We start from the raw sequence: 12,886 nt of genomic DNA, 5'->3' as shown, positions 1-12,886 counted from the left end.
TAAAATGTTGACCTTGGGACCGGCATTGTGGCATAATGGGTTAAGCCACCGCCTGCCACGAGAGCTCCCTGTATGGGCGCCAGCATCCCTTATGCGATCCAGCTCTCTGCTATGCTCCTGTGAAAAGCTGCGGAAGATGGCTGAATTCCTTGGGCCCCTGCACTCACTTGGGATACTGGATGAAGCTCCTGGCTCCTGGCTTCGGCCTGGCTCAGCCCTGGCTGTTGTGGCCACTTAGGGAATGAACGAGCAGATGGAAGCGCACTCACTCTCTCTCTGTAAATCTGCCTTTCAAATAAATAAATAAATTTTTTTACAAAGTTGACCTTTCCCATTTACTTAACCTGTAAGCAAGTTTTTTTAAAAAATGGTTTTTCATTAGAAATCATACATGCACATAGATCAAAACAGCGTGTGAATTACTGTTGTCATATTTCTGATTGAAATCAAGGTTCTGGTATTGTTGGTAAAAGGAACAGACACTTTGTCGTCAGCTCTTTTCATTTTTTCCTTCCCTGTTTTCTGTTTCAGTTGCTGATATGTGTTCAAGATGAGTGGGATGGGAGAAAATACCTCTGACCCGTCTAGGGCAGAGACAAGAAAGCGTAAGGAATGTCCTGACCAGCTTGGACCCAGGTGAGAGTCTGGCCGAGAGGACTCAGTATTGGCTCTGAAAGCCACATGCATGCTTCTTTGTTGTTTTAGCGTTGATTTTACTCCCATTTGGAATATTGGGTTTAGTTTTTCTCCTTAACAGTTAAATGTTTAAATATGCAGTAGCTTGTATTTTAAATATGCAGATAAGTAACCAATTTTATTCTTTACAAGAAGAGGAAAGTCCCCTATTGTGTTTGACTCTTACAATCACTTTATTCCTTAATCTTGAGGTTTACATTTTATTTTCTGTTAGATCACAGAATGCTATAATGACAGAAAGATCTTACAATAAAAACATTTGCTGTTGATTTTATACTGGGTTTAATTTTTGTTTGTTTTGCTTTTTTCTGACCTGAAATGTTAAATCTACTTGCTTTTGAGTTGAGACCAATGACTGTGGTTCTTCAGTGCATAAAACAGATATTTTAGAGCAAGTTAGTTCTCATGTGTTATGAGTAAATGTGTGAATAGTTAAATGCATATCCTCTTGGAACTAGCAGCTCTGATTCTAGGAATTTTCCTATGACACTCTTTGACACTTGCAAATGATATATGATATAGAGAGAGGTTCCTCATTGCAACATTGTTTCTAATTGCAAAGGATTAGGAAAAATGTTTGTAGGGAACTGTGTAAATAACTTTGATATACTTAGACCCTGGAAGACAATGCAGCTATGATAAAGAATGAGGACATTCTTTATGGATTAATATGAAAAAATTTTCCTCCTAAAAAGATTGTTACAGAGAACAAGCAAGGTTTAGAAAATATTATGGAGTACTACCATTTATATAAAAAAGTAAAAAAAAATAAAAATCTGAATTGATATTATTTTAGGATAGTCAAGAAACAATAATAATTGTTCATCATTTTGGTAGACGGTGAGCTAGATAAATAGGAACAAAGGTAGCAGAGAGACTTTTCACACTTCTGATATTTTAAATCATAGAAATTATTTTAAAAGTTATGTAAAAACAGTTATTTCTTTCCAATGGCCAGGAAAAAAATCAGACAGGGAAGCAGTAGGGAGGAAGGCTAGGAAAAGTCATTAGCAGAGGAAGGAGAGAAAGGGCATAGAGCCAATATTTTATATTCTGTACACCCTTCTAGTTGCCATGCAAAACAACAGGCTTGCTAAAGCCCCATCTCTAGCTCCTGTGTTGGCCTCTAGGTTCCCCAGGACCTTCTGGTAAACCACAGCCTCCTGCCTGTCGGGCTGTTGGACCACTCCCTAATGGACAGGAGTCCTACATGCTGGGCTGGTGCCAGGCCAGCTGAAATTGCAAACGTTGGTTTTCTTTTTCTTTTCTTCTTCTTCTTTTTTTTCCTTCAAATTTTACCAAAGCTTGTTGAAATGTGTTTATTCCTATTGCAATTAGGTTAAGTTCCATTGCTTTTACTAATCTTCAAGAAATTCCCAAGGTTTTATAAATGTAGCCTCTCTGACCTTCTTAAGACATTTGTTTACTTATGTGGCTGTCAATTCGATGCCCACCTATGCCAGGCTCTGTATTAAACACAGTAGTGAGAAGCATTGTCCAGGTCCTTGTTGCCTGGCCCAGTGAGAGACACTCACCACAAGTAAATGGAAGATGACAAGCTGGAGAAAAGTCTGGTTTTCTAACAAACATGCAACATATTAGAACAAATAGACTTTTCCCCCTAAAAGTACTTCTCTCTGTTTATATAGGTAACTTTGTTTGCCGTCTTTGTGTTAGAACTTGTTTAATTTGTTAATCCTTTTTCAGGATAGCTCTTTTTAAAATATGTAATAAAAACGTGGTTTTTTTTTTTTTTTTTTAGTCCCAAAAGGAACACTGAGAAGCGTAACCGTGAACAGGAAAACAAATACATCGAAGAACTTGCAGAGCTGATTTTTGCAAATTTTAATGATATAGACAACTTTAACTTTAAACCTGACAAATGTGCAATCTTAAAAGAAACTGTGAAGCAAATTCGTCAGATCAAAGAACAAGGTAAGAGGACTGAATGAACATTTTAGAGGGCTGAGTTGGTTTCTGCTTTTCCTTGTGTGAGAAGTCTCTTCAGAGTCCCTTTAATCCATTTCTCATGCTTAAATTATTGATGAGGAAATGATGTCACATTGCAAGATGAATGCAAGTATCACTTGCAGTGGTTTATAAATAGGCTTTATATAAAATTCAGACGTTCCCTGATGAGAGGAGACCGAGGTGAGCTTGGGTGATGTAGCATTTCATCTGGTCAGCTCAGTCAGGCGCCCACTCCTGCTCCTCCTGCCGCCCTGCAGTGTTCAGAGCCTGCGCAGCAAGTGCCTATCATAATGTGCAAACGACAAGCCAGTTTGAGATGCAAACCAGAAGTAAGGAAGTGAACCACCTCCTGTTTCAGCACTCGGCAGTGTTGACTAAGTCTGAGCCTCTGCTGGCCCAGCCTCTGGCTGAGAATTTCCTATCCTGAGTGACAACAGTTTTGAATGCTTCCAGCCTCAAGTAGAAATTCTTTTGTGAAGATGAAATATAGAACATGACGGATTGCTTCCTGTGGTTGTCTTTTTTCCTTGAGGTCGTTTTGTGCATCTCTTCTCTGGTATTTTTGCCTACAGAAATCAAGAAATTGCCCTTTTTAAAAAAAAAGACATTTGGCTTTGTGGTGCCAAAAAGCAAGTCTTTATTAGACATGTAAGGACAGTGTCTTGGTGCACGGATCTGTTGTGTTTGCTTCCCCTACTAGTTGGGATGGATTTTATTCTTATATGATATCAAATAGAATATAAGAACATTGTGTAATAAAGTGACACCAGACTAAAGTTTTTCTTTTAAATATACACTTATTTTAGTAGAGTACTTTTTAAAAACTTAAGAACATCTTAAGTTTATTACTCAGCAGTCTCTTGGTGCATCTCCTAGAGTTTATGTGTTTTACTCTCTTTTGTGCAATAATCAAAAAAAGATGTTTAGGAAAATAATCTCTTTAGTCTTTGTAGATATCTGAACCTCACACTGTATCTGCTCCTGTCTGTTGTGAAATCCTAGCTACATATTAGCATATTATCATCATAGCATTTTACATATTCTTGCAGACTATTAAGCTAAGTGCTATACAAAAGTTTCACAAACATAGCTCTGTATTCTGAGAACTTAAAAATATTCACATGGCATGCACATCACAGTTCCTAACACTAACCTGCTCCAAAAACCAGTCTCTATTTCCTGGTTCTCCCATCAGGATTATATCATCATAATGGTCACCATCTAAGGGATTTTTCAGTGTGCAGTTCAGACTCCCGTCATCTCTCTCCTCTGTCTTTTCCCTTTGAGGTTCACTAGTTGTCAAAAACTCCGTTGTCTTCTGTTTCTTTATTTTTTTGGTGTCAGGAAATAGGTAAAATATTCCTACAGCTACAACTCTTGGGAAAATAATTGGTTAAGCTTATGGTTCTTTGAAGTTGTGTCTTCCTGGTTGCTGACAGCATTGCCGTAGAGAAACCATTAAGCTTTTTGCCTCAGATTTCTAAGGTCTTACAATGATTCAGTTTTGTGAATACTGCATGTTAAATAGTACTTTTACATTTTCAAACAATTATATTGTTCACACCCTGTGAAAGTCTTGCACAAGTTTTTAAAGTTTTGCAAAACCTTGGTAATTCCCCCCTCAAACCATAAGACACGTTAAGATGTGTCACGCTGGGCCTGTGCCATACCTTAACTGCAGTTTTAATCATAAGGCTGCATACCACAACCACCCAAGAAGCAGCAATAATAAACACCCTGTCATGTCTTATTCTTATAATGGTGCTCCTCCTAATTTGAAAAGCAGCATGTTTTGAAAAGTGAAGCAAAAGTTAAACACTGAATGAAAGCAAGAGGGAAAAAAAAAAAAAGCCGATAGACTTTGAAGTTCTCAATTGAGTTTAATATTTTAAGAATATCCCTTGTTTGATAAATGTTTGAAAAAAAAAAAAAAAAAAGAAGAAGAAGAAGCAAATAAAGCAGAAGCCAAGCGACAATACTTGAGCCATCTAAGAACTTTTTGAACCTGGGCAAAGTATTGTCTCTTTCTGAGACTCGGTTTCCTTGTGTAGAATTCAGCCACAGTGACACCCGGTTTGTGTGACTGTCGAGGAATCTGTGAGCCGCGTAAATGCGTTTAGCCAGTACGTGTCAGGGTAAATACTCAGCAGATAATAACAGTTTTCTTCCTCACTGTAGGAAGAAGGGCACCTTTTTTTCTTTAGCTGGGTGAGAATCTTCAGTAACGTCTTCCTTGTAGAAAGCAGAAGAGGGATAGTTGTTAATATTGTCCCTGCAGGGTCATTTGGAGGAAGTACAATTTTTCTGGTGCTAGAAAATTCTGTGCAGCCTATGCATTCCTCTCTACTCACAGCTCTGTTTGGGCTGCTTTGATTTCCTGTGGCAGCTCACAGCCAGCCAGGGTTCGAGACCAACTCGTAAGTCATGCCTGAGCCCTCCTCCCTTGTTCTGTGTCCCGGCTGGTCCCTCTGCCAATCAGCGTAAATAATAGCCAACTCTATCTCTACACCATTATCAAAGCCCCATTTGTATTGCCATCACAGTAGTCAGCTTGCAGAAGAATTCATTTGGGAGCTCCGGAGAACATGCCTGTTAATGTCCGAAGCTCGCGTGTTCGTCCTAGAGAGGTGAAACTGCATGGCTGGCAGATCCACGTTGAGGAACTCACAACTGGGAGAGCTGGGCTCCTCTTGCTGGAGCCCCCTGCCGTGGAAGGCTGGGGTGTGCCAGCCAGCCTGGTAGGCTCTTCCCCTCCTCTGCTCTCATCAGCGGCTCTTTAGCTTTTCTTTTGTTTCATAAAGGGTATTTTTAAATGGCCTAAGGGATGTGGATTTGGAGGGGCAGTTACCATCCGTTTGACTTCACATGCATTCTTTTGGCTGTGCTGCTATCTGACACTCATAGGTCATAGATGCTAGTACTCCAAACGCATTCACGCCGGAATAGGCCTGCTAGAACCACAGCAAATATACTCACGAGTTTGTTGCTACTACTGTGATCACCATGAAGTATCATGGAATTCGTGCATGTGGATGGTTTTCCTGTAATCCGTATTCCTAGGTCCTTAGTTATTTTTTTTAAGATTTATTTATTTATTTATTTATTTTAAAGGCAGAAGCAGAGAGAGAGTGTGTGAAAGAGAAAAAGAGAGGTCTTCCACCCACTGGTTCATTCCCCAAATGGCCACAACAGCCAGAGCTGAGCTGATCCAAAGCCAGAAGCCTGGAGTGTCTTCCTGGTCTCCCACATGGGTGCAGGGGCCTGCGGACTTACGCCATCTTCCAATGATTTCTCAGGCACATTAGTAGGGAGCTGGCTTAGAAGTGGTGCAGTTGGGACTCGAACCAGTGCCCATATGGGATGCCGGCACTGCATATGGTGGCTCTACCCACTACGCCACAGCACTGGTCCCAGTTTCTTAGTTATTAACTGTTAGTTATTTAGTAACCAAGTCAGACTTTTGCTGTTACTAAATTTAAATTCTCAGGGGATTTTTTCTTTTATGATTTATTTATTTATTTTTGAACGTCAGAGTTACAGAGAACGAGAGACACACAAGGAGAGATATCTTCCACCCACTGGTTCATTCCCCAGATGGCTGTAACAGCTCATAGAGCTGAGTCAGGCTGAAACCAGGCCAGATCCAGAAGCTTCTTCCAAGTCTCCCATGTGGGTACAGGGGCCAAACACTTGGGCCATCTTCTGCTGCTTTCCCAGGCACATTAACAGGGAGCCGGATCAGAAGTGGAGCAGCTGGGACTCAAACTGGCACCGAAATGGATGCCAGCATGGCAGGCAGAGGCTTTACCCGCTATATATATATATAGATGTAGATATAGATATAGATATAGATATAGATATAGATATATACCATTATGGTATATATATATATATACATATATATATATATACCATAATGCTGATCCCTCTGTAATTGTTAATACCAGCTGAGACTTCATTAGTTCTTACTGTCTGCCAAGTACTTCTTAAAGTACTCAGATTTAGTGACCTGTTTAACACACAAACGCACCGTGAAACAGGTGTATCGGTTCCCTTGTCACGGGTGGGGAACGGGAGTCCCAGGGTACTTTGGTAGCTTGGCAAGCCCCACAGTGGCTTTGCACAGGACAGAGGGAGCCTGGGCCATTCAATCCCAGCCTGTGCACCTAAGCTACTGCAGCCGCTTTTTGATAATGAAGCGTGAAGTTCCTTTATGTATGAAAGGAGGATGACAAATGTTTAAAACTCTGTCATCTGTGGCTTGCCAGCAGTAGTCATGGCTATCACAGAGCCCTGTCCCCTGGCTGGGGAGGCTCACACTGCATATCTCCACAGAAGAACGAGTAGTGTGAAAAATAGAAGTGATTTCATTTTGCATTACTGTGTCCAATTTCATTTTTATTGGAAATACATGCTGTTTTCTTTTATAAAAATAACAATAAAGTATGAAGTGTGAAATTTAGGGAAATTTTAAAAATTAATATAGTTATACTGTGCTATTTTTTCTTAAGATTTATTTATTTATTTTATTTGAGAGGCAGAGTTACAGAGAGAGGGAGAGACAGAGAGAGAGGTCTTCTGTCCTCTGGTTCACTTCCCAAATGGCCTCAACAATTGGAGCTGGGCAGATCCGAAGCCAGGAGCTTCACCTGGGTCTCTGCTTGAGTGCAGGGCCCAGGTAATTAGGCCATCTTCCACTGCTTTCCCAGGCACAGAGCTGTATCAGAAGTGGAGTAGCCAGGTTTCAAACTGGCACCCATATGGAATGCTGCCAAGACAGGCGACTGCTTTACCCATTGTGCCACAATTCTACGCTAATTAAAGTGATTTCTGGAGGCCAGCATTGTGCCACAGTGGGTTAAACCGCCATTCACAATACTGGCATTCCATACTGGAGTACTGATTCCAGTCTACTTCCACTCCAGCTTCCTGTTACTGAGCCTGGGAAGGCAGCAGAAGATGGCCCAAGAATTTGGGCCCCTGCCACCCACATTGGAGACCTGGATAGAGTTCCTGGCACCTGGTTTCCACTTGGTTCAGCCCCAGCTGTTGCAGCCATTGGAGAGTGAAACATCAGATGGAAGATACGTCACTCTGTCCTTCACATAAATAAATAAATACCTCTTATGTTAACATCAAGTAGCCGCACTTTTTGTTAATACCCTAAAATAATTATTGTGAGTGAAGTTTTTTTTCCCAATGTTTAGAAACCATTTGCCACTTCATTTAAATCCACTTTAATGGGGTAGGTGTTGTGGTACAGTGGTTTAAACTCCCACTTGTGTCGCTGGCATCCCTTGAGTGCAGGTTCATGTCCTGCTCCTTTTCTGATCTAGCATCCTACTAATGCAGCTGGGAGGCAGCAAATGATGGCCCAAGAACTTGGGTTCCTGCCATGATGGAGATCCAGGCAGCGTTCCTGGCTCCTGGCTTAGGCCTGGCCTAGCCCCAGATGTTGTATCCATTTGGTAAGTGAACTAGCAGATGGATGCACTCTTTCTGTGTCTCCCTCGCTCTCCATCCCTCTGCTTTTCAAATAAATAAATCAATGAATCCTTTAAAAAATCCCCTTTAGTGTGGTATATTTGAATGCAGGATGTGTTTGTTCAAATAAGAATTTGTCTCAAACTTTTGTTATATTTCTAAAGCGGTTTTATTTGTGAAAAATCACAAACATTTACAGATAGATTTCCAAAGTCTGTGTCAGTACAAGCCAGATTGAGGGGAAATTCCTAGTTGAAGCAGGCAACCTAAAGATTACTCTGGTCTCTCATTATGAGTATTTATTCTAGTGATTTACTTTTTATATGTAGCTCCAGTGTGAGAACTTTGGGATTCCAGATTGCTTAATACATACAATTTTCCTCTAACTTTGAGGACAGCATCAAAAAATAAAGCAGGGTTTTAAGGAGCGGGCGTGGATGGGAGCATGCTGCAGTCAACAAGGAGAGCCAGTTGTTCACTTGGCAGGAATCTTGCAAGGCAACTGTTAAGCACAGTCATTATTACTAATTATATAGACTTATAATTAAATTTGATGAAAAGCAAAGATAAGACTAAAGCTCAGCCTTTCCTAATATCTGGCTGCGTTTGACCATTCCCTGTGCCCTAGAGACCGTGTCTCCATGGCAGACACTGTGTAGTGGTGGCAACTGTGCATCTCTGTAAGTCTCTGGTCAGTCAGTAAGTGATGCATTGTTTGAGAGTATTCACACCATGGAGACGAGCACACACTACACATCGGGGTGTGATTTATTCTTCTGTTGGCTGTCACTGTAGCCCAAAAAAAGAAACATCTAATATTTAAGTGGCCCTTACATGCACCCACAGAAAAATGTTACCCACTTCAATGTCACTCATGAACTAACAAAAATAATTGACATAGGACTTAAAACTTTATTATTTCACTTAATTTCTTATTCATTAGCTTAAGTGAAAATTTCAGTCAATGTTCTTTTTTTATTTAAGATTTATTTATTTATTTGTAAAGGGGGAGGGGGGTCTTCCATCTGCTGGTTCATTCCCCAAATGCCCACAATAGCTGGAGCTGGGCCAATCCAAAGCCAGGAGTCAGGAGCTTTCTTGGGGTCTTCCAAGTGGGTACAGAGGCCCAAGGACTTGGGCCATCTTCCACTGCTTTTCCCGGACCATAGCAAAGATCTGGATTGGAAGTGGAAGAGCCAGGAGTTGAACTAGCACCCATATGGATGCTGGTACTGCAGGTGACAGCTTTACTCGCTACACCACAGCACTGGCCCCTCGATCAACATTCCTTTGGAACTATATATATTCTTTAGTCAGTTGTAATCACATGTTCATTATCATATGAGATTTTGGCAAAAAATCAATGGAAACATCCTAAGAATCACTTATTTATATAGCATTTACAATAGAGCTGTGGGTTTTATTATTGTTTATAAATTATGTACTACACAGCATTTACACCAGTAAAATTTGTGATAAAAATTTATGATGCATTATCCTCCACCACTGAAGAGCCAGGTTTTAACAGTGTACCTTTGACTGAACAGGTTGTATTGGTAAATGTAGGTGAGTTGATACAGAAATCCATAAACTAGTGGAATGATTTAAGCAAGAAATAGTCTCAGAAACAACCTTACTGCAGCTCATGTCAGAGAAGTAGAAGCCCTGTTAAAATGATGCCTTTCCTTCCTGTTCTTTCTAACCCCATCCTGGATACTTACATTCTTATGATGGAAATACAGTTATTCAAAGCTGAAGCCTAGGCCTGATCTCGTGGCTGTCAGCAAGCAAAATAAGAGAAAGGACCCTGATATCAGATCCCTCCTGATAGGATCTCTGCTAGTCGGGATTTGGGGGAGAGGCTCCCAGATGTTGCTTCTGTTTCATGTGATGGAGAAACTGAGGGTAATGACAGAGTTGTCAACCAGAGGGATGGGTTAGCAAACTCAGCACCTCTTGGGCATACCCTGTAGACATTCTCACACTGAAGGCACGGGTGGCAGTGTTCTAGATTGCCAGGAGAGTATGTATGATAGTACACACTCTCCATTATTTCAAAACTGAACGGGAGACTGATAAAACCATGTATTCTTACTTTCTGTTAATACAGTAGCTTCTTTTTTTATTTTATTTATTTTTTATTTTTTGACAGGCAGAGTGGACAGTGAGAGAGAGAGACAGAGAGAAAGGTCTTCCTTTGCCGTTGGTTCACCCTCCAATGGCCGCTGCGGCCAGCGCGCTGCAGCCAGCACACCGCGCTGATCCGATGGCAGGAGCCAGGTACTTATGCTGGTCTCCCATGGGGTGCAGGGCCCAAGTACTTGGGCCATCCTCCACTGCACTCCCTGGCCACAGCAGAGAGCTGGCCTGGAAGGGGGGCAACCGGGACAGAATCCGGCGCCCCGACCGGGACTAGAACCTGGTGTGCTGGCGCCGCAAGGTGGAGGATTAGCCTAGTGAGCCACGGCGCCAGCCAATACAGTAGCTTCTTAAACACTATGTATAGTTTGGATTTCAAATGCCAGGTTTTTTATCCTACTTGTTTCTAAATGTGCTGATGACAAGTGAATGGCCAGAGTCAGTCAGCGAGATATAATAAGAGCCAGTGGAGTAGACCAGTGCAATCAGCCTAATAAACTCATTGAAAGAAGGGACTTCATTTAAAATCCACTGAGCCCCTTGGCCGGCGCCGCGGCTCACTAGGCTAATCCTCCGCCTAGCGGCGCCGGCACACGGGGTTCTAGTCCCGGCCGGGGCGCCGGATTCTGTCCCGGTTGCCCCTCTTCCAGGCCAGCCCTCTGCTGTGGCCAGGGAGTGCAGTGGAGGATGGCCCAGGTGCTTGGGCCCTGCACCCCATGGGAGGCCAGGAAAAGCACCTGGCTCCTGGCTCCTGCCATCGGATCAGCGCAGTGCGCCGGCCGCAGCGCGCCGGCCTCCGCGGCCATTGGAGGGTGAACCAACGGCAAAGGAAGACCTTTCTCTCTCTGTCTCTCTCTCTCACTGTCCACTCTGCCTGTCAAAAAAAAAAAAAAAAAGAAAAAAATCCACTGAGCCCCAATATCTCTGTTCACTACCTGTGTACAGGTTTCTTACATTTTAGTCCTTTATTTCCTGATCTATTAAAAAGAGATAGTAATGCCCCCTTCATAAAGTTCTTGTGAAGAGTGCTTTTGTACTGTTTATTAAGGGCTTAAGCTAGTATTTGGCATGTGGCAAGGTTTAGTGAATAGCAGTTCCGTTACTCTTAGCATTTCTGACGTGTATACGTGGAAGTACCATCCAATAAATCTAGATTTTCTTTGTAAGGGGACTACTGATAAGGAAACAAGCAATTTTTGTATGTATTTTTCTGTTACCATTTAAGCCTTAATATTTTTATGATGTTCCTTTGATTTCAGTGTAGGAATAAGTAAATAAACTATCGAAACTACTCAAGCAGAGATAGATACTTGATGTAAACAGATCTGGACCCTTCTCACCAGCACTGTTGCTGCTGCTGTGCTCTGTCTGCTTCCTGCTTGTCCACGTTCACCTGAGTGACGTTCACAAGAATCTTGCCCTAGGAAGAGCTGAAGAGGACAGTGGGCTTGGCAGTTCTCATTTCTCCCTGAGTTACCTCAAAACAAGAAAGAGCCCAACCCTGGCTTTACTCTTGAAGATCTGAAACTGTGTTGGGCTTTGTGTGTTTCCATGCCTCTAGAGAGAAACCAGATTTTATTTCTTGGTTTCATAGTGTAAGTTCTGATCAGCAGCATATCCTTGCCATTGCAGCTTTAATGAAGGTAAAATATTTTGCCACTGAACTTCACATACTTCACTTCCGTGCGGTTTCACGTGGATTGACTGACATTATTCATGAATCCTTAAACGGAAGAGTGAGCAGGAGTGGAATGCCTGCTGTGCTTTCCTCCTAGGATCTCCTTATTACTTGTTTCAACTCTTAAGTAAATGGAAGCGTGTGTTTGTTTACATAATGGCTTTTGGATGAAGAGGATGTAAGGCCTTTAATGTACCCTCGTGCTTTGGGGTTTTAACAGTTTATTCCTTTGGCTCTTACTTCAAGACCTAAACTGACTTTCACACTCTAATCGAAAGTAGCTATGCCTTGTTTTCTTGATCCACTCGTACTGTATGAAAAGGAATTAATTGTAACACTGCACTATAAGTGTTAATGTCATCCACAAGCAAAAACATGCATGCAATGCCTCTCTTAAGTGAGTAAATACTATGTGCAAAACATACTCTTCTTCATTGGGGGGCATCCGATGATAAGTAAGTTCAGGGCTCCTTTCCTTGGAGCTTTGGCTTTTTTGAGCTTCCACACAACCAGCTTGGGGACTGTAGGAAATGAGTATGATTAAAGAAGCCAGAGCACTTGGTGGCCTACAGCATATGTCAAGTTAGACAGTTTAGCAACAGAGTAAGATATATTGAAGCATTTGGTTGCATTTGAGGCTACAGAGGGCCAGTCAGAGCCGTAGTAAGGTCAGGAGTTAATAAGGTGATTGGAATTTGGAGAAGGTGATCAAATGAGAGGCCTCCGACCATCTTCAACAGAGTTGGCCTGAGGCCCCCATCACAGTCCCTAGACCTCAGAGATACCCTGTCTGAGGAATGGGAGGTGGTTGACTTTTTTAATGCTACTGACCCCAGGGAACAGGGGGCACATAGCTAACAAGAAAAAATGGCTGAAACAAATGCTATAAAGCATCTGATTCATTCACAACAAAAAATA

At 41.9% G+C, this 12,886-nt stretch overlaps 1 protein-coding gene across 30 annotated transcripts in view; it reads left to right on the top strand.

Moving 5' to 3' along the window:
* The window catches only part of NCOA2 (nuclear receptor coactivator 2), a 299,083-nt gene that overhangs the window by 184,412 nt on the left and 101,785 nt on the right, over positions 1-12,886 (top strand). For all 30 annotated transcript variants that reach the window (XM_070075148.2, XM_017341389.4, XM_089335359.1 and 27 more), the window contains 2 exons: positions 532-636; positions 2,459-2,631. In XM_070075148.2, coding sequence (XP_069931249.2) covers positions 551-636; positions 2,459-2,631 — 259 coding nt within the window. In that variant the 5' untranslated portion in view covers positions 532-550. The remainder of the gene's footprint in view (positions 1-531; positions 637-2,458; positions 2,632-12,886) is intronic.

The sequence above is a fragment of the Oryctolagus cuniculus genome, chromosome 6 (assembly GCF_051225735.1).
Source record: "Oryctolagus cuniculus isolate XC-2025 breed Fujian yellow rabbit chromosome 6, ASM5122573v1, whole genome shotgun sequence".
Lineage (NCBI taxonomy): Eukaryota > Metazoa > Chordata > Mammalia > Lagomorpha > Leporidae > Oryctolagus > Oryctolagus cuniculus.
Note: the sequence above shows the minus strand (reverse complement) of the source record. Positions and strands in the feature narration are given on the sequence as shown.